General features: G+C 40.9%; 2 protein-coding genes across 8 annotated transcripts in view; both read right to left on the minus strand.

Annotated features, from left to right (window-relative positions):
- slc25a37 (solute carrier family 25 member 37) lies at positions 1-14,870 on the minus strand. 2 transcript variants are annotated; one of them, XM_054772878.1, is made up of 4 exons: positions 13,917-14,870; positions 5,919-6,147; positions 5,742-5,798; positions 1-2,383 (listed from the first exon to the last, which is right to left on the minus strand). In XM_054772878.1, exons 2-4 carry the CDS (start codon positions 6,139-6,141, stop codon positions 1,857-1,859), a joined length of 807 nt encoding a protein of 268 aa, XP_054628853.1. In that variant the 5' UTR covers positions 6,142-6,147; positions 13,917-14,870; the 3' UTR covers positions 1-1,856. The 2 variants fall into 2 exon arrangements, with proteins under 2 accessions (XP_054628853.1, XP_054628852.1); XM_054772877.1 differs by lacking the exon at positions 13,917-14,870 and adding an exon at positions 9,801-10,175.
- Positions 11,092-22,394, minus strand: part of entpd4 (ectonucleoside triphosphate diphosphohydrolase 4) — an 18,465-nt gene continuing 7,162 nt past the window's right edge. For 2 of the 6 annotated variants that reach the window (XR_008569987.1, XR_008569985.1), the window contains exons 5-6: positions 20,131-21,587; positions 19,802-19,942 (exon numbers count right to left, since the gene is read on the minus strand). Coding sequence is in view for 3 of the 6 variants with exons in the window: in XM_054772872.1 (XP_054628847.1) it covers positions 12,447-12,681; positions 12,902-13,063; positions 14,874-14,959; positions 15,682-16,006; positions 16,085-16,251; positions 16,973-17,127; positions 17,254-17,313; positions 17,948-18,051; positions 18,237-18,387; positions 19,043-19,248; positions 19,517-19,714; positions 19,803-19,810 (1,857 nt within the window). In the remaining 3 variants the exon portion in view is untranslated. Of the gene's footprint in view, positions 12,754-12,901; positions 13,064-14,873; positions 14,960-15,681; positions 16,007-16,084; positions 16,252-16,972; positions 17,128-17,253; positions 17,314-17,947; positions 18,052-18,236; positions 18,388-19,042; positions 19,249-19,516; positions 19,715-19,801; positions 19,943-20,130; positions 21,588-22,394 lie in introns of those variants that run through there. The other 4 variants (XM_054772872.1, XM_054772873.1, XM_054772875.1 and 1 more) reach the window with 4 other exon arrangements.

The raw sequence follows: 22,394 nt of genomic DNA on the forward strand, positions 1-22,394 counted from the left end.
TTATACGTCACGTGCATGTTTATTTTAGCTCCAGTGTTACATACTGTAGCAGCATTGTCACAAAGATTTCCTGATTGCATATTACGAAGAGATTCAAATCCTGCAGATGGAAAAGTCAACCCAATTGTATTTTCAGTTATTTGTGCATAAACAGCATAAGATAAAGACATGAAAAAAAAAATAATCCTCACACCCCTTCATTATTTTGCACTCAATGACCAGTGCTGATCTGGATGACAGATGAGAATTACACCGTGATCATCACAATTTTTATTCGAGTTTTTTTTTCCAAGAGCAGTGAATTAAGTTGCTGCAAATTTAAATAAAGCTTTAAAAAAGCATTCCCATTTGTTCATGTGAAATGTTGCATGTGCTGCTACGACTTATGGAAAGCGTATATAAACAAACAGATTGAATGATAAAGACAATCTTTACCATATCCATATGAACTGAAAACCTACAATAACAAAACATTTCCTCTTCAAACTGCCATTGCTTGAGCGGGAAGATTAGCAATGGACTTTTGTTGTAGGAAGAGTAAATGATGCCCATTTTAAACAATGCAGAGGCAGGAAGAGACACTTACTCACCACAACGTGGCTGTGAACATACAAAAAAATTAGCCTCTGGATATGGAGGAGGACAACTAAGAGTGGATATGGTGGGTTAAAAAGCAATGCATAGAAAAATACCACTCTATACAATACAATGTCTTTGGTGGGTTAAGATTCAGCTTTCTGTACAAGATCAACACCATAACAAAACACTTCAGTACGGCATTTTCTGTCGACAGTTGAAGGAATGTCTTAAAAAAGTTGTGAGCTCAAAGCAAGGGGGAGCGAAAAACTAAAAAATGTATATTGCATATTTTACATACACTCAGGTAAAAATGCCGCAGTCTGTAACAGCTCACTCAGAAAGCCAAGGTATTTAAAGTCTGTGTATTTAATGGCCATATCGGCTCTTATAGCTGCCCTCTGTCTAGTACACTCTATTGGAGATTGTGCGTGATTCAGCAGCGCAGTGCTGCCATGTGGGCCAGCAGGTGGACCTTCATGGCCTGTAGACACCTTCAGGATGAGATACAGGTGTTCTTCAAGAAGAAAAACTAGGCAAGTAGGGATGGGCATACAAATCCGTAAATTCATTGATTGCTTATAATCCTGTCATTGCGTGGAAGTGACTGTTAAAATGGAGTGCAGTTCACGGTTTCAACCAGCAGAGGCGCTGTAGATTCAGGCTCACTAGTATGAAGTCTAAAGCAAGTGACGTCAGCAATGGGAAGTTGAGTCACATCCATGAAAACATCCGCTATGACTTCACGCCGGTCAGTACAACTCTGGCATTGAAACAAAAGTTCAGATCATTCAGTTATGAATTTTCTCCATAGTCAATTAAGAAAAATGGAGTAAAATTCCCATCCTTAAATATAAAACATGAAGGTACACAAATATAAAGTTTTTTACTTCAACTAAAAAAATTGTTCCATATAAGATGTAATGAGGCACTTGGAAGGAGTGAGTATTCATATTTTCCATTGAAGTGAAAAAAAGGACTGTTTGTTGACAATAAATACACAAATAAAGCGGCACTGAGTTTCCTCCTTACGTAATCCATAAAAATACTAGCCTCACAAATAAATAAATAGCTCCAATATCAAGAACTATAAACACTATTGAAGACAACTTGGCCACTGCATGTTGTAAAAAATGCTGACAGATGACTTCATTTGCCCTTGTGACTTTAGAACAACAAAAAACCCTGCACGTCTAAGATGTACGTGCAAGAACAAGGAGGCACATCACTCAGTCACACCTGAACAAAGTTACTTCCTCAAACATCATACCAGGCCATGTTCACTTTCCATTTAATGACACAGGCCCTGCCTCTTTCTTTGTCAGAAAGTACTTGAAGAATTCGTACACGGACCAGGCAATGGCAGTGGAGGGCATCTGGTATATGACCCGAGCCTGCACCCCTTTGAAGAAAGCCCCCAAACCACCAAGCTTGTACACTGTCCTGAAAGCATTCACCATTCCTGTTAAATGGCCGCTGATGTTCATGGAGGTGAGCGCCACGTTCTCCTGCGTGTTGAGCAACGTCTTGCAAACGTCAAGCGGTGTAGTGACGGCAGCGGAAATGGCGCCCGCTGCCGCGCCGGACACAATGTGGGTGCCAGGGTGGTAGTGTCTGTGAGGGTTTAACCACTCCTGCATGGTCTCGTAGGTAATGAAGTGAACGGCCTGGAAGGGGATGTTCATGGTCAGCTGTGTGCTGTAGCTGCGGTAGAAGGCGCCCGCGCCCTCCGTGCGTGTCACTGTCCGCATGCAGTCCCAAAGTCCACGATAGGGTGAGTTGTACATTTGCATCCTCTGCTTCACCACTGGGTTGTACATGATAACAGGGAACACATTTAGGAGGCTTTAATGCAAGCATTTTGTGGACGTTCACTTCAGCATTTTGGAGTGTGGAGGGACCACCACTTTTACAGGGACTGTATGCAACCTGCTCTAAACGACATTTTTTTAAACCAAAAAATATAAGAGCACCACCGCCGGCTAGCATAAGTTACCACCGGTGGTTTTATCAGAACAAATTGTACAAAAAAAAGGTTGTACTTTTCACAATTATGAATTAAACTGCAAAACAATTGTCGTAAATTGAATGATGAATTATGATTGAATGAATAAAATAAGTTCTGTTCATGGCTGTCACACACGGCTCTTGGTAATCAAGTACATGTCCCTGGAGCGTACACACACACAAAAGGAATCTCAGAGAAGTGTTCAACAACAATCAATGGTAACTAATGTTAGTAGCTATCATTATCTAAATTAGCTAATGATAGCAATTTGGAAACAAACATAACTAGTGCGTGTGTTAAGTTGGCATACTCAAAGCAGGAAGAGGCGGTATATAATGCTAGCAGTAGGATATAACGTTGGCGTCCTCTAGGCAGCTGGAGAAACCTGCTGCATACAGTCCCTTTAAGATTTTTTAGAATTACCGCAATAAACACTCACTGGACACTTTGTTAGGTACACAATATAATGAGATCTAATAGCAGTGTCAAAAATGCTCCATCCACAAAGTCAATAATGCTCAGTTTTGATGGACACTGTCCGAGAGGTATTACGTTAACATCTTATCATTGTGGTTGTAGTTTGCAGTGGTGAGAGCTGTCTCGATTATTAAAGGGATAGTTATGATTTTTTGACATGAAGTTGTATGATCTCCCCATCAGTGGAGTAGTGACTTACCCCCAACTTCGTCCATGAGCTGAGTTCTGGTCGGGCTTTGGTGACGAAGAACATAGTTCCGGTTAGTCGGTGGGGCCACTTAATTAAAGAGGTTGGCTTATCAAAACAATATGCGTTCAAAAGAGTAATACATTTGAATCACAAAAATGCTTCCTCGAAAAAATCAAGACCTCACAATCGCTCCGCATTACTTTTTCTCTCGTCGTATCACCACACGCTGACGCCTGTCCATCGTTGTGTATGTGCTCCACAGCGGTAGATTTACATGTGTTCCACAGCTGCTCCAGCTCCACAGCTGCGCAGCGGTCTTCATCCGGGCATGTAAACACTGTGGAACACATACACCACAATGGCCAGGCGACAGCGTGCAGCGATACGACAGGAAAGTAACGCAGAGCGATTGTGAGGTCTGATTTCTTCAAGGAGGCAAACATATTACTCTTTTGAAAACTTATTGCTTTGAGAAGCCATCCTCTTTACTTAGGTGGCTCACCAACTAACCGGAACTATGTTCCTCATCACAAGAAATCCGAGCAGAACTCGGTTCACGGGACGAAGTGGGGGGTAAGTAATTGTGATGCACTCCACTGCTGATGGGGATGTAATACAACTTAATGTCTAAAAAATCCCAACTATCCCTTTAAGACCTCTCAATATGATGTAGTAGCACTCTGACAGTGTAAATCAAAACATTTTTATAAAAGCAGAATTTTTGATACAGCTCTTGTATTTCGCTAATTTACCTAATAAACTGATGAGTAATATGAATAACACAGTAAGTAATCAATGAATCATGAAACTATAACATTTGATTTTATTGAATGATTCTTAATTCTTAAATTATATCTTAAACGCTCGATTATGTTATTGTTGTTGCATTTATGCAGATTATACAGTACAGATGACATAAAAGCTTGAGAGACAAGCATAATAAAAAAGAAGAAAGAGAATGCACCACTTGTAAGTACTGTATACTAGTCCATATGAATTGTAATTCAAATTCATCCATCCATCCATTTTCTATACCGCTTAATCTTCATTAGGGTCGCGGGGGCATGCTGGAGCCTATCCCAGCTGACTTCGGGCGACAGGCGGGGTACACCCTGGACTGGTCGCCACCCAATCACACTCACATTCATACCTATGGACAATTTAGATTCATGTTTCATAAAATTGACCATCAATAACTGTCCACTTTAAGGTAATCTCACACTGCATTCATATTTCCTACATAAATTTCTAATTAATGCAAAACATTGTAACATGCATACATGTACCATGCACTTACAGTACCTGTCTACTACTGGGCATGTCCTGATACAACTTTTTCACTTCCAATATGATACCAATATTGCAACCTTCAATATCGGCCGATACCGATACTGATCTGATATCGGCACAAATCGTGCATAATTTTATTACTTGTGTTGTTGTGCGGAATGGTAGAAAAGGCTTGACCAAGTGATATTATTCAAACAGACAAGTCTGCCAGAGTAGGACTGAGAAAAACTGACCCATTTACTTCTTGATGCATCTGGGGTATGAGTTTTATCGACAATAAGCATTGTAGCGAGGTTCCAGGTGCTCAATGAAGCATTTAAACCAGACATTACTCACCACTGACAGGGGCTGGCTCCTTTCTGTTAGAGCTAATGAGTTTATGCTATCCCGTGGGAGTTTCTCATGCTTTTCAAATGTTTCGGATAGCGTTGGATGTTTGAGGGTGGGCGCCGTAGTCTTGCTAAATTGCTCAAGCTGTTTTAAGTGATGCTTCTGGTTGCATTAAACTTCCCCAGTTCTGTGCCACCACAGTAAACTTGTGCATGACAAGTTTTGCAGTCAGCTGCAACATCTTTTGGAGTTTGGTGAAAAATACCGCCACACTCCTGCTCCTTATCAATATTGGATCGGGACACCCCTATCTATTACCCGGTGTATAAGACGCACCGATGTGTAAGCCGCGCCCCCACTAAATTTAGAGGGAAAAACAGATTTGTACATCCAGTATATAAGCCGCACATGCCCACGTCATAAAAATACATATTGTGGCACGCACGAGGCATCACTGTACACTCTGGAGCAGGGATAGCCCCTGCCAGGCCACCAGAGGGACTTCTTGAGCTCAGCATGGCAGCCGTTGGCAAATGAACTGCTCTGCTGGGACGAAATGCATTATGAGATGAAGTTAAAATAGTTGTTTTTTTATTTTTAACTCGTATTGGTACTTGTCTTAGGTATACCTTTTGAGTGTTAAGTTGCTGTGTGATAATTTTAGCCTTCTATCTAAGATGACACCGCGAGTCATGAGTAATGACCTGCTACGATTTCCGTCTACTATCTGTATTGTATACTGTATGTATATTACATTTTGATGTGGCACAGAACTTTCACTTGTACTGTCAGAGGACTAAACAAAAAGTTTGCATTTACTTTTAATGTACTATTATTAGTTGTCTGCTGTGTTATGTTGTGTTTAGTTACCCTCTGCAGGATTCATGACGGCATCATGGAGGACAGTGGCCACACTGCCTGCAATACCTGTGAAAACAATTGCTCTCTATTATACAATCATCACTCAAATTGCACTCCTTTCCATAAGGACATTAATATTTTATTATTAAACACCACAGTTGGAAGATTTAGGGTCAGAGGTCGTACCGTTAGCCAGATGGCTATTGCCTCCATTTTGAATGACGTCACTCAGGGAGCGCTTGACTCGTTCGTAGCAGGCGAAGTAAAGTGCGTGGGCGGGACCAGCGCCCATCATGGTGATGTTGAGACCCCTGAGCGGTCTGAAGAAGCCCTCTGTGCGGATGATCCTTTTCAGAGCTTCATATACACCTCTATACTGGGCATTTGGGTCAGGCTGCAGGCTCTGCATCCTTGTCTGAATCATAAAAAAAGACATAATATTGCTCACAATTTACTTCAATAGGTTTGACATCTGTTATAGGGATCTGTTATACTACATTTGGTCACCTACTTTAAGCCTGCTTAGTGGATGTATTGTAGTCTAAAAATCAGGCACATGGTTGTGACAGCCGAGTGCTCTTTAGTTTGAGGGATGCAGGTCTCATGAGGTTGGTGCGCTTTGTTTTACTTCACCATGCCAAGTTATCTGAACAGCACAAAGCGTGTTTTTATTTGCAGGGAGATGGATCTGGCACTGGCTGAGGAGATAGGCCCTGTCTGTCTTCCTCGGCATGTTCTGCTGTGTTTCCTTCCTTTTTTGCACTCACAATAAAGGAGCTATTATGTTTCTATTTAATACGTATGTGGAAACTTAGGTCACACAAATCTTGTATGATGTTGACTTTTACTCATTTGTGCTGCACAAATCGCATTGTTATGTACAGGGAAATTAGTTGCTTTATCATTCGAATCTATCGAAGTACTAACATAACCTGAATGCAAATTTATACTTAAAACAGAATACAGCCAACATTAAAACGTAGCACTACATATTGCAATACTAAGCGGTTGGGTCAAGCCATAAGACATTTTTAACCAACTGAGGGGTTTGCATTTCACATTTTTGTAACCATTAAGTAGTTACTTTACAATTGCCGTGTGGGATAACATTTGAAATTACTATAGAACTTGCAAAGGCAAATGCCCTTTTGTTGTGTAATGTGGAATTAGACCCGTATTTTCTTGGACATGCCAATAATAAATAATAATGGATTACATTTTACATAGCGCTTTTGAAAAGGTACCCAAAGCGCTTCACAGTGAAGTGAACCCATTATTCATTCACTCCTCAGTCACACACTGGTGGTGGTGGTACTCTACATCTGTACACAGACGCCCTGGAGTAGACTGACAGAAACGTGGCTGCCAATTCGTGCCTACGGCCTCTCTGACCACCACCAAAAATTCATTCACACACCAGTGTGGGTAGCACTGGAAGCAAGGTGGACGGAGGAGTGTCTTGCCCAGGGACACAACAGTAACTGGGTGGAGAGAGCAAGGATCAAACCTTCCACTGCCGCCAATGCCTATAAAACCACACAGAAATCCATAGATGGAGAAACCACTGTATAGGACGTCACACGAGACTTATGACACATGAGACTTCACCTCTGAGAACATCTAACTGGACTTTTCTTGGGCTTTTTTTGAGATGCCACTACAGAAGGGTAGCAGAGGTGGCAAAGATGAAAAATACTTTGGTAACCAAAAAAATGGTATCTTCTGACAATGAAGAAAAGTGGTACACACATTTCAGTTCTGGCCGCTGAGTATAACACGGCTGAATAAGTTTGTCCAGTAAGTAACACACACCTAAAAATGAGCTGAGTTTAGTAGAGATGCCCGATAATATCAGCGGCCGGTATTATCGGCTGATTGGGTATTGGTTTTTCTGCAGATAATGATATCGGCATGCAAAAAACACTGAAGTGGATGTTGAGAACACTGCTTTTCAAACTGGTTTATGATGACTCTGGAATAGATTCATTCTATTTCCATCATTTACTAGAGGAAATTTGATTTTAAATCCAAACAATTCGGCTCCTGATCAGCATTCCGGAAAGGCATTAGATGTTACACTGAATATACTTTGCATTTGCATTGTGAGTTGGCATCAAAAGACAGAGCACCAAGCATCAGCAAACATAAACAAACCACATGATGATGACACACGATACAAGCTACATTACATTATTGCTAGCCGAGACCTCTACTTTGTGCTGTGAAACCATTAAAAGGCGTAGTAGTACATATCTTAGCTCTGGCTGTTTCCTAATCAGTACGACATAAGGGCAATGCCGTGCACACACCCTTCAGTGTTTGAGGCTGATTTCAAGAGTGTGCGGTACAGATAAGACCACACACACACACACTCATGCACACAGGGAGACACACACACACCCTCTGGGCTTGCGGTGAAGGCGCAATAGGTGTGTCTCATCTCATATCTCGGCAGGTCAAGACACTAGTCTTCAGCAGGTCCAGTGGACTGCAAATAAACACACCTCATACTGTATTTATTGATGTGTGACAATGACACAACTGAATAAACTACTGTACTACTGCAAATTGCACTTTCATCTTTAGGGTACCACCCTTCATATTATATCATGTATCTTTCAAATGTAATTAAAGTGGATTCAAACAATAGTTTGAATTCAACAAGAGCTTCAGTCCAGTGTGAGGCCCTTTTGAGAAAATTCCAAAAAAGCACAAGAGGAAATGACGAAAGTTTGAGTAACAGAGAACTGTTTGGCAAGAAGATGTCCAGCTGCATAATCGCAAAGAAGATACAATAGCGAGTAGAGGAGTAATTGTTCCTGCAGTTTGTTGATAAATGATGCCTGAGTGCAGTAACTGCTAGATGACAAGGCCCACACTTCTTGGTCTTTGTGGTAACACGGAGGGAGCATTCTTGACAATTTATTGGCTAAATAAGAGATTTATATAGCAAATGTGCTGTTTCTAATCTTTCTGATAAATCTGGAGAGGTGTGAAGTGTTACCTATGACTAGCAGACTTCATTGCTGTTAAAATGCAATGCAAATTGTTGTTTACCAAATATAGTAAGAGGAATGTGATGTCTTGTGAGAGTTTCAATACGCTTCTAATGTTATATTATACACTGATTTGTACAGTGGTCAAAAAAGCAAACAAACACCATAAAACAAATGCTGTGGGACAATGTTGCAAATTTAAAATACTGCAGTCATATAAACACTGAAAGATAAAACAAACAAATGCAACATAAAACACACACAAACCCCAGCAATAACTGCATGAGAGAAATGCTGCAACTTCAGGGAACAAAAGGGAAGTTTGCCAGCGAGGGAGACATGAGTGGGACGCCTAGAACAAAGTTGGCTGACTTTTGAAAAGGCGAAATAAAAAGGCACATTTTATAATGTTTTTCATGAACACTAAGCCGTAATGTTTTTTATGTTTGAAACGATTTACATCACTAACGTTATAGCACAGGTTTGGCTCCCCTGGCAAACTTCTGTTTTGTTCTGTGAACTTGCAGCATTTCTCTCATGCAGTTGGGTTTGGGGTTTATCTGTGTTTTGAATTTGTTTATTTATTTTTTTTCTTGAAGCTTTTATATGATCGCAGCATTCAGCGTTTGCATCTATCGGCCACCGTAGAGTTGACTTTTACTGACGTCATTCACATCATATTGAGCAAAGGAAGCAGAGGTCATAATGTTACACTACAGGAAACAATTTTACATTACGCTAACTTAGTTCAGCAACTAACTGCTGCTAGTTTTGTGAGATTATACGTTTATTTGTAATAAAGGGCGTCAACCAAGTCGCAATAGTTAAACTGAATTACAACAAAACACATAAGAGCAAACAACTAGTGTGAACTCAGATGTTTGTTTGTGTCATATATGCTAGCATGCTCTCAGACTGACAAGTAGGCAATGTAACAACCACACAAGCTAACTGTGGTCAAGCAGGTTGGGCATTTCAAAGCTAACGCTTGTTAGCAAAGCAGCAGCTAGACGTCGCAGTGTGAGTTTTAATCCGTTAACTTGTGTCCAGCCGGTAAATATACGTCCGTTACCTTGACAGAGTCCACCGGGTACATGACAGTGTGCTCCAGCACGCCAGCCACGGCGCCCGCTGTCATGTGTATAGTCACCGACACATGAGGCGGCAAGCTTTCGTAGTCACCATCGCTACTATTAACAGGCTCGCCGCCCTGGCTTGGGGTTTGCGACATGTCCAGCGTTGCCACCACACGGTCCGAGCTCAACTCCATGCGTGGACGAGCTCACCCGCACCCCAAACTTCCACGGACTGTCTGTCTGTGGTAGGGACAATATGCTTGTCAAAGAGTTGTCCACAGCGTGGATAACCACAACATCTTCGCCAATTGCCACAGTTAGAGCGCCCGAGTGACGTCTAAACCTAAAGGCGTGGATCCCGCAAAAACTAACCAATCGCATTACAGATACTCCATAAAAGGGCGGGCTCTTGGAAGGAGATAACCAATGTGAAGTTATCTCTCCACACCTTGCTGTCCCGCAAAATAAGTTAAAACACTGGCAGCTGAGTGGTTAGCATGTTGGCCACACAGTCAGGAGATCGGGAAGATCTGGGTTTGAATTTCCGCTTGGGCATTTCTGTGTGGAGTTTGCATGTTCTCCCTGTGCGTGCATGGGTTTTCTCCGGGTACTCCGGTTTCCTCCCACATTCCAAAAACATGCATGCTAGGCTAATTGGCGACTCTAAATTGTCCATAGGTGTGAATGATTGTCTATATGTGCCCTGCGATTGGCTGGCGACCGCCGCTCGCCCGAAGTCAGCCAGGATAGGCTCCAGCATACCCCAGCGACCCTAGGAAATTTATAGATGGCTTGTTTTGTGGCTCAGTGAGGGATGTTAGGGTAACTGGCGACTCTAAATTATCCATAGGTATGAATGTGAGTGTGAATGATTATTAGAATAAGCAGCGTAGAAAAAGGATGGATGGAAAGCAAGGATAAAGACTGTGTAATAGAAAAGTTAATAGCTTTAGATAGCTTGACTGATAAAGGAATAAAAACCGACAGAAGCATTGTATAGTAAAAAAAAAAAATGACAGGATATATTCTAAAGAATGCCTTGAATAAATAATGAATTAAACGTTTTCAACTGTTTATGATGTAATGTATAACCATAAAAAACAAAACATTAAAATATACAGTAGCGTGTAAAATAATTTTTCTTTAAAAAAAAAAAAAATTTGAACACCCCTGGTATAGAGCGTATGGACTTACCTTTAACCCAAAGTCAGCTGCATATGATGCTGACAAAATATGGGTGAGATGTAATTACTGCATGACCATTGGTTGAAATGTAAACACAAGAAGTCACTGTGGGCGTGTCAACCATGCTTGATGTTTTAATTGAGTTTTGTTATACAGTCTATGTTCCAACCTTCGAGTTGTAAGACCGGTTACGGAAACACCGGGCTATCTCAAAAGAATTTGTAACAGCACTTTGAAATCCACTTAAAAGTAGGAATGCTACACATCACTGTTGAGTACGAGACTCATGCTGTAACCTTATAGTGGAAAATTGACAGGGTACATCGTGATTACACTTTGAGGGAAGGAAATCACAATCCATAAATGCTTTATTACTGTATTGTAATGTGACAACACTGTGCAATCATTTCACTACATCAATTTTGTAAATCACGCATGACAGCTTCTTAAAATGAAGCACAATATAAATACTCACACCATCAAGCAATGCTCAGTGTTATAACAAAACAAAAGAACGTCAGCAGGTCTATGAGCTATAATGGCAGTCCAGACAGAGGAGTGTTTAAAATGACTCCAGTGACAAGACATGTATTGCACGAGTATGGCAACAACTTGTTGGTCATTACATACAGCATGGACGTTATATCCTGCCACTAAATACAGATTGTTTTGTGTTGTACTTATGCAGAATGAACAAGTGCTTTTAACATGCTCTTAAAAATGCAGAAAGCAGTGGCGCAGCCAGAAACTTTTCATTGGAATGGCCAAGGTGAGACCATTACTCACATACGGGTGGCAATAAGTTGATACCTGAAACGTCTGGATGGCCTGTGGGGTTGCCCCGTAGCCCTGCCACTGGCAGAAGAAGGCAAAGGCTCAAATAAAAATCTACAAACAAAATATGCAGAATTTTTGTTAAGAATAGTTTTATCTTTCATAAGAAAATATGACCGTTTTAAGTCAGCACATTTTTGACTTGACATAAACAAAATAAGTTAAAACAAGGGCATCTGAGTGGTTAGCATGTTGGGCACACGGTCAGGAGATCGGGTTTGAATCTCCGTTGGGCATTTCTGTGTGGAGTTTGCATGTTCATGTTCTGTGTGTGCGTGGGTTTTCTCCAGGTACTCCGGTTTCCTCCCACATTCCAAAAACATGCATGTTAGGTTAATTGGCGATTCTAAATTGTCCATAGGTGTGAATGATTGCTTGTCTATATGTGCCCTGCGATTGGCTGGTGACCGCCTCTCACCCGAAGTCAGCTGGGATAGGCTCCAGCATACCCCCATGACCCTAATTAGAATCAGCGGCATAGAAAACAGATAGATGGAAGTTAAAACACAGACTCTTTTGTGGCTCAGTGAGGCTAAAGGGAGTGAGGGCTCTCAAGGGAACTTCCTGTCCAAGACCCCTTGAACACATTGTGGTGAAGAGGACTTTTGAAGAGGAGTGAAATTTTATAGATTGATGGGGAGTGTCGGTGATCCAAGGCCATTCTCCAGCCACGGTACAGAGGAAGGCGAGCAGCGCTGTGCAGCACGCCTGTGTATTCGGCGAAGTCGCAGTAAGTACAGAATGATAGACAGTAGGACAACGAAGAAGCAGACTAGGAATAAGTAGTGGTTGTTGACAAAGGAGAAGCTGTGCCGCCAGTGAGCATGCACTCCTTTTAGACTTTCTTGTTGGATGTCCCTAAAATAAATTTAAAAAAAAGATTATGACTAACGTCTTTGTACACAAGAGATCCTCTCTGCAAATATCGAACTGCAAACACAAAAGCTTTCATATAGTAAGTACATAAAAAACACCACCTAAATAAACAATACATGCTATACCGATAGCCATATACCGATAGCCAAAGACTACAGTATATGAGGTTATATCATAAAGCGTCAGGTGAAAGATGCCTTACCTCAAAGGCAGAAAACGTGTTCGGAATAGAATAGCACCAAGAGTCCACTGCACCTCTTTGTCGTAGACCAAAAAGGCAGTTTTCAGGTTTTTATAGTCGGTAGGAAAAGAGAAGCCTGAATGCAATACTTCATACATCCATGCTGATTTAAAACACTGGTTCCTGCAGAGATAATCAAGCATCATGAAAGTGCATACTGTACAATTGCTAAGCCTTATAACAACAAAAAAACACAATCGCAGTAAGTGAAGCCCAGAGTGCTGTTTGTGCAATCAACTGTGTGTGCCCACAGTAGATAACAGCTAAAAAATAAAAAAATCTTTCAATAAAACTGAACATTATTTTATTAAATTGTATACTGCTTTGTGGTTCATGAGGAATAATGTAAAACATTTGGATTGGTTGAGTGGTTTCATACAGACTCAAAACAGAAAATAATGTACAGTCAAACCTGTCTTAGCGGCCACCTTTATAGAACGGCCACCTGCCAGGCTGATATAACGGCCACTGAAAAATCCCCCGCAGCAAATTTACATGTTATGGACCCTGTGTATAGCAGTCACCTGTCTAACGTGGCCAGCGGCCACCCATTTTGTCTCCCTTGGTCAATATCTGACCGCATATAGCGGCCAAATTACCGACACAAGTAGAAGCTTCATGCACGAAAAAGTTTTGTTTTTCAATCAATGAAGCCGTCGTGTGTAGACTTTAATTACTGAGTCCTAGCTCAGTCACAATCATTCACAAGATCCACACAAACTGTCAGTTGTTCCACATAAATAAACCGTCTTCTTTTGAGCTTGCTTTTTCCTGGTCAAACATGTAACTTTAAGAGCATTTGCGCCAAAACATTACCGCAAATTAGGCTGGGAACAGGACGTGCTCCCAGCAACGCTACAATACAATACAATACTGCTTGCACGATAAAACCATGCTAGCATATGTTTTTAAAAAGCCAGCGGGAGCAAAACTGAGTTCGGTTGTACTTAATTGAAGTATTTTAGAATGTACTCACGTTATTTTTGATCAATCCTCATCCACAAATCCATCAAAGTCCTCATCTTCTGTATTCAACACAAAAAAAAGCCGTCTTCTTTTCCGTTCGCTACTAGTCTGTTAACTTGTCAGTGTTATTCAGCTCCGAAGCAAAGAAGGAAACTTCTCCTGTTGCTTCTGCCAACTTTATTTATTGAACGCGGCCACCAGACAGCAGCTCAGAACACACACACACACATCTCGTCTCCCCTCTCCTTCCTGCTTGCCCACAAGCCAAAGGTTAAACAAGCCCCACTACATAGCTGTCCAGGCAATGCCTGTAACAAGTGACACCGTTTATTTCCTGATGTGAGACAATGTGCACTGGTCAATACTGTAATGCCGCTTGTTGTGGGGAAGGAGAGACTCACATCGCCGATGCACTTTAATCGCTTTATTAACAGCGGAGAACACTGCAGGACTTTACATCCACGCCAACATAAACACACATCCCAACTCTCTCGAAACTCACAGATAGCACTGAGCTGAGCTCTCCTGCTCGGGACGCCCACCGTCACTTCCCGATGAACTAAAGCTGTAATGACACTCTACCGTATAAAAAGTAAAATTTTGAAAACAAGCGTAAGACATTACTAACACAGCTTTGTTCTTTGGGTCGTGGACAATAACAAGCCTAGTAGTGCTGTACAACTTTTATCCGCAGTCACACAGTGCCCTCTACTGGTCAACATTAATTCCCCCCCCCCTTTTTTTCTTTTTTTCCCCTCTACTGGTCAACATTCAAACTGGACACCAACCTGTCGATAGAGGCATAAACAAGTTTGACTGTATATCTATTCTGTAAATAAAGCACTACAGTAACATTTGTATAGACAGCTGTTGCAAGCCTTCTTTCAGGGCTATTCATTGTAGTTTTGTGGGAGATTTTTAGGGCAAATCTCTTCTGGCACTTGTTCAAGATATTCAAGGAACTTACTTGAGTCTATGGAGGTCAGCATGAGAGGCATACAGGCCAGAATCAAAGCGTTCCCTTAGAGTCTTCCACCGGGTGGCGCAGTAACTCTGAAAATGTGAAGCAATGCACTAAAATGAGCCATATCAAGAAACAGTACAAGAAGTTCATGTTTATAAAGTACAAGGAAGAAAACACCTGAACCACTGTGCACGCACAATGCTATGTCTAAACAGTCTTGCATTGACTACAAACTCTTCATTTTCGGTGGGTACACTGTATGTTCTCACTCGCCATCAAACTGAGTCTCTGTCAACTATTTCATCAGCTATTATTATATTAGCTATTTCTTACCATGATAGTCGGTTGTACATTGAACAAATGTATTGCAACTGATGTGAAACTGATGAGGGGTAGTATTATTTAATACTAGAAGCTTGCTTCTTCCTACTCCTTGCAGAATTGTAAATTGTATTATGTGAGTGAGGAGTCCTCTGTAATTTGCATGCATGTTCAATATGAATTAAACCATTATCAACATTGTCATACGCATACGAGTCATAAGCAGATGGTTATCGTCATGATGTATTTGACAAGGATTATTATTAAACTGTTACGGTACTCAGTGTTCAGTGATCTTCATGGCAATTTCTGAAAACTGCAAATTATGCAAACTGGTAGCTGACTCATTTTTTCTGAGTGCATCTTTAGAAGTTTGGGTTTTTACAAAACACACACATTTCCAATAAGGTACCTTTTTAGAGGGACACACAAAATAGTCATTACAAAATAGCCATTCTTGTTACATGAACTTTTGCCATGTGCTGGTTACCTTGGCAGCTTGAGCATATTTGGAAGCATTATAGTCTCCGCCTATGCGTAGCACGTCCTCGGTGCAATAGTAGAACTCAGAGAAGCCAAAGAACTGGCTGTTGCTGAAATCAATGGCCGGCTGGTAGATGCCACTCAGAGAGGTTTGAGTATCATTTGTGCGATTGAGGAAAGGTTGTAAACTCTGTCTGCACTGGTCAAAGTCCCCAGTGCCTCGCAGATGGACCTTCTGTGGAGAGAAACCAATCTCATCCTGCAGGTCTGTGGGCAGACATGGGTCCAGGAGGGGGAACTCTGCAGTCTCCCCTATATGCTGACCTAACAGCCTGGCAAAAGTAGATAGAAACAGCCATGAATGGACAACCAAGTCAAACTGCTTGATCGGCACTGGTAGTGGCGCTCACTTATTTCGAGTGGCAGTGCTTCTGATGAGGCTCTCCTCGTATCTTTGATGTGCAGTGTTTCCTCCAAAACCCAGGAAGGTAGACACATACACACGGTACACATGGTCAGTACGATGAGCATCGCACCCCAAATTAAACTCTGCTAGTAGGTTTTTGGCAATTTCCTCCTATGGGACACAAACCCTATTAAATTACATAACTGACTGGTTTCACATTTCATAACGCGTAAGACAATGGGGGATAGCACATCCTGACATGCAATTAGACCTAGGTACATCTACACAATGTAATGAGATTCAGACACGAGCTCGTGTCGCTGTCATAAAAGGTATTAATTTACCATTAGGTGTACAACTGCACTTCATCCTACTGAGTGTTGTTTCTACGTATTATGGACATTGGTGAATTAAGTGTGGTATACCGCTGCAACCACAAAAAAATGTTTACAATTTCCTCAAAAGGGATCATCATCATCATTATTATTATAAGCAGATATTTTTATACAGCTCTTGTATTGTATTTTATTAGATATGCAGATATATCTAATACAGTGTCCAGTGTGAGTGTATTTGCAATTATAAGAATGGCCATTACAGACATTAGATTCACAATAGTCACAGCATAACCATAACAATAAAAGATAAATAGCAGATATTAATTCATTAAACTACATAGTCAGTATTACAGCACTCTTTACTTGGGGCTTGAGTTAAGTACCATTCTCAATATAAACTCCTGCAATGGAATCATGCAGGAGGCTTACAATAAGTGCTGAAGGGAGAGCAAATCGTCTCCAAGGGGTTTTCATCAGGGAACACACACGGGAGAGGGATGAGTGACAAAACCAAAGACAGCACACAGAACGAGAATTTGGTTGTGGATAATAACCTGCTGTGGAGAGGTAAAGCTCACGGTTTTGGGCACTTCAAATGCAATCTGTGTGGAAGCTCCGCCCATGTCCAAAACACCAGCAGTCCTTTTTCTCACCAGTGCCTCCTGTTGATCATTGCCTGGGACATTGACCTCTATGACAGCTTCCCCATCTTGAAGGGACACAAGTAAAGAGGAAGGCACATTACTGTTTTACTAAATATCCACATGTATGTACGGAATGTGAGTTACCGAATGTAACACAAACAAAACAGAATTGAAACAAATGGTGTACTTACCATTGTGTGCATGGGTAAACCTTCCAAGGACAAAGTTTATGCCAATCCATGCATAAACACCTAAAACAATTGAAAAATGTCCTGGAAAGTTACTAAATGAACAGATGCAAAGTTGCACAATAACTAGGTAGACCAGCAGCTTTCAAATTTTAACAGTTTTTCGCTCCTTTAATTTTATTAATTTTGGGTTATTGAGAAGTATAGTGAGAAACAACAGCTGAAGTAAAAAATAACTCCTGAAAAAATAGGAAAATGGTGGTGGTTGATCTCACTGTTACATTGTGTCTTTGGGAACAGTCACGACAAGAATCACGTCTTAAATGCAGGTAAAGATGACCTTCAATGCTCATTTATCCCTTTCATTCATCATTTGTATGCATTCCAAATTGTTTTCTGTATGTCAAAATATAATTCTAAAAATATAAAAGCACCTTTTGTGTTAACATGTTTGGCTTTCTGGAACGAATTCATTGGATTTACATTATTTTTAACGGTAAAACAATTTGGTTGGCATCCGTTTGGGTTAGAGTTGGACCTTCTGAAACAAATTTGTGATGCTAACCAAGTTTTAACTGTATTTTATAAATTGTTTGACTATTTTTAATTTACAGAATCACAAGCTCCAATAGTCTCCCTGTGAGACAAGCAGTAAGTAAAGAAACTGGATTAATGGAAAGTATAGGTCACTATTTACCCTCCTGTTTTCCAGAAATCACTTCCACATGGGAATCTGAGAACAGGAAGTTGAAGTGGACCGGGATGTCTGTTCGAAGGTCTTCCAAAATAGCCTCCTGCTGACTGATACAAAACAAAAAATATATATATAACCACCATTATTTCCTTGACTTGAACTTGAACATGCAATACAACAAGTTGTGCAGGAGGAAGTACTGTGTGGCTGACTTGAACTTGTTATACAACAAGTTGAACAAGAGAAAGTAATGTGTAGCTACACATAAGACGCTCATGACATTAAACAGTACCTGTCAGGCAGAATTCTCATTCCAGCTGTGCATAGAATATAGAGGGGGGTTTCTATGTGTTTGTCTTTGGGAACATGTTCAGCTGCAAAGCTCAACAGAGGATATATGTAGTCACTGGCTTTCTCTGGTGTTTTAGCCAATTCAGAAATTCCTAAAAGCAAAAAGACAAGCGACATCTGAGCCAATAAACATTAAGGAATTTATTAGCTACCACACAACACAAGGCTCATTTCTAACTTGCAAGTCAGGCCAACTGCCAAAGATTTGATCTTGTTCATCAATCGTAGTTACTAGTTACTTCGACAAAAACCTTTTCAAAAATACTTCCACACTTTGTATGATTTTTTTAGTAGCTATTATGTGCCAATGAGTCTGTCAATGTTAAAAAACTAGCTCTCGCCTCAGCTCCTTTGGATTGTGCCACAGAAACGAATGATTTTATTAATGCGTGGTAAGTATAGAACTTCTGTTGAACACACGACATTTTCAGTTCTTTAACACAAACTGAGATATTTCTGTATCAAAATGGGCTATTTATTACAAAAACAAAGACATTCTTTGTAAAAATGTATTCTAAGGAGCAGCTGTGGTCACCCCCAATGTAGTCAGAATGGTACAATCTTGATCACAACATTTTTAAATGATTCAACGTTGAGATTGATAGTCAAATCAGACTCCTCAAATATTATATATATTATTATCAAATATGAATATATAATATTATATATCAAATATTCGACTAATCAAATGATCTCAGACACCCCTAGTAGTAACCATTACTGTTATTCATTGCATGGTTCTCTTACCTGGCTTGATCTTCATGACCAGAGACTTCCGATTTTGATCTCTCATTTGCCGAATGTCCAGCAGTTCATGGGGATTGCCGTTGTGTCTTGGCCAGCAGTACACATACACCCGGGAGCCGCTGCTGCCACAATCCACGACCAACCCATAGTTTAGGTTGGGATTGCTTGCGTCTGTTGCATCCACATCAGTTACCCGAGCCAGGTGCCTGAAAAAAGAAGAAAATGGTTAGGCAAGGCCTCAAGTGTAGGCACATACAATGCATTTAATCTAATTTCATCTTCCAACAACGAAATTAATTTAAATGAAAATACCTAGGGTGAGGGCCTTTCTCAGCAATTTCAGGTAAGATTTTAGAATTCAATTATTAATTACATTTCATAATTAATCAATCTCTCATTTTTTAATCTCGACAGCACTAGATATAATATCACATGTGGCAATTAGGACATAATCCCTTAAAATGGTTAGTTAACCTGTGAAAGTGGTTTTCCTTTGTGATCCAGCTGGCAGGCAACTTTCCAGTGACAACAAACAGGTAAAGTGCTACCAAAAGGAAGAGGAGCAGCCCTACAAAAAGCAGCTGCCTGACTGAAGGTAGCAAGAGCCGAGGAAGCATTTGGGACGACAGACTGAAATGCCAGGACGCTGGGAAAAGGCAGGAAAAGCTGATCCTGTCAACAAATAGATGGTCGACAAACCTGAGGTTAGCATATGTTTGATGATAAACACATGGGGACATTTTACATGAACACGACATACCTGCCCATGATGCAAATTGTCTTCAGTTTCTTGGTCTCATGACTTTAACACAATCAGTTAGTGAGACGAAGGTTGAGCTTTTGGACTGCTCCATTCCGTTTTTCTTATGCCAACCCATTAAATCGGCAAATATGGGTTATCTATTGTAGGGTATAGTAACTGTTGTTTACACATAGAATATAAACGAGGTTAAAAATAGACTGTTTGCTAGCGTTAGCATGTTTGCCATGGACAACATCTTAAGAACACATTTGAGACATTTTGCCACTCTTCTGCGTCAACAAGGTACAGCAACATATACCTGACATCATATTAATGAATTACTTACGGATAAAAACTTAAAGGTTATTCCTTTTCTCGTACAACTGCCATCTTTATGACATAACTCGAATTGCAAGAAGTCCCTTGTGAATGACGTGTTATCTTGGCTGTTTGATTTTTATTCCAAGTTGCCCGGACTTTAGGCACACCCACTCGCCCAACGTGCGGTGCAGTTCCGCGAATAACGACACCGCCCATCTGCCGGCATGTAAAGAAATGTATTTGAATACAAACAGAAAATAAGAGACGAATGTACAGCATATACGTTCACATTAATTAATACAGTTTTATAGTATATTAATAGTGTACACTGTACAATAACAAATATTGACTTATATATTTGAAGCTTGTCTTTTTAATCAAGCTTTAATGCACAATCAAAACTACATCAGAATGAAAATGTAAATATGGTAAGAGAAAAAGTTGGATTAGATACGAAATGTGTCCACCACCCTCAAAGTGGGATCACGTTCACTCACGGCATAATTAATTGTAAATGTAGTTTCCTCGTACCATTTTTTTCAATTCCTAAGACGTATTTATACGTTTTTTAAACCCGAACGCTCGCTCCCAGAGACGTATTGACAGATTAGTTCCAATAGTATATTAATAATGGTATATTTGTAAATAGTTATTTTGATGTATAAAAACCCTGTATGCCCTGAAAAATCAGTAAAAAAAAATAATAATCTTGAAATGGCCGGTACTGAAGGGGTTGAAAAATGGCTGAAATTGAATGAGTTAAGGATATTGTGACCTCACAATGATTTTAAACAATTTAGTGCTTTGCAGATGAAATATTCAAACTGCATTGCAATTACAATTTTTTTGTAAGACGGTGGCTTTGTGGTTAGAACATGCACCTCACAGTCTGGAGATGTGTCTCTCTTGGCACGTATGAGGAGTATACTGTACATGCATGTTAGGTTAACTGGAGACTCTAAATTGTCTATACAGTAGGTGTGAATCTGAGTGTGAATGGCTGTTTGTCTATATGTGTCCTGTGATTGGCTGGCGACCCCACCTCTCACCAGGCTCCAGCTCACCCATGAAGATGGACCGATGGATAACTGAATGTCTCTTCACTACACCCAGACGACTTGAACTGTACTTGACTTCTTATAGTATGACCACTCTTGCTGACTGATTTGCCAGCAGTGACTCACATCTACATACTTCAGCCTCTTGCTCCGCTGCATAATATTTTTCACCGTCATCATCTTCACATTTGTTCTTTGCAGGTTAAGTCTTTGTACCCTTCCGAGTGGTTTGAGAGCACAGTTAGCAGAAGCTGAAAAGTCGTCAAAATCCAGGACACGTTGAAGAATGCCGTTCAGGGGGCAGGGCAAAGAGACCAAGGAGAGTTTCTCAAGTAAAGGGGAACCAGTCAGGAGACACCTGATCACCATCATCAAGGACATCCAGGAGATGATAGGCCTCGTTTGGTTATGCTCATATGAGAAACTGTAGAGGGGAAAAATAACATGACAGTAGTCAAATACATTATTTCACTCAAGTGCAGACACCCCTCACATTTCAACAAGCGTTATTATGATATATACACTGCTCAAAAAAATTAAAGGAACACTTCGAAAACACATCAGATCTAAACTGGGGGAAAAATGATCTTGAATATCTTTCCTGATAATAAGTGGGTGATGTATTAGTAAGAAAATGATGCCACATAATTTGATAGAAATGAAAATGATCACCCTATAGAGGGGGGAAATCAAAGACACCCCAAAAATGAAAGTGAAAAAATTATGCAGCACACTGGTCCATTTGGCTAAAATGTCATTGTAGCAACTCAAAATGATTCTCAGTAGTTTGTGTGGCCCCCACGTGCTTGTACGCATGCCTGACAACGTCGGGGCATGCTCCTCATGAGACTACGGATGGTGTCCTGGGGGATCTCCTCCCAGATCTGGACCAGGGCATCACTGCGGTACCTGGATGCATGGAGGAGATTCCAGGAGACAGGTAGTTACTCCAGGAGAGCTGGACAGGGCCGTGGAAGGTCCTTCAACCCTCAGCAGGATCGGTATCTGCTCCTTTGTGCAAGGAGGAACAGGACGAGCACTGCCAGAGCCCTACAAAATGACCTCCAGCAGGCCACTGGTGTGAATGTTTCTGACCAAACAATCAGAAACAGGCTCCATGAGGGTGGCCTGAGGGCCCGATGTCCAGTAGTGGGCCCTGTGCTCACTGCCCAGCACCGTAGAGCTCGATTGGCATTTGCCATAGACCACCAGAATTGGCAACTACACCACT

This window comes from Dunckerocampus dactyliophorus, chromosome 4 (genome assembly GCF_027744805.1).
Source record: "Dunckerocampus dactyliophorus isolate RoL2022-P2 chromosome 4, RoL_Ddac_1.1, whole genome shotgun sequence".
NCBI lineage: Eukaryota > Metazoa > Chordata > Actinopteri > Syngnathiformes > Syngnathidae > Dunckerocampus > Dunckerocampus dactyliophorus.

Coding starts and splice junctions, on each gene's coding strand:
- slc25a37 (XM_054772877.1), bottom strand. CDS start 9,998: ATGGAGTTGAGCTCGGACCGTGTGGTGGCAACGCTGGACATGTCGCAA. Junction 6,148..9,800: donor ACCCGGTGGACTCTGTCAAG/GTAACGGACGTA, acceptor TTTATGATTCAG/ACAAGGATGCAGAGCCTGCA. Junction 2,384..5,741: donor CGTCATGAATCCTGCAGAGG/GTAACTAAACAC, acceptor TGTACAACCCAG/TGGTGAAGCAGAGGATGCAA.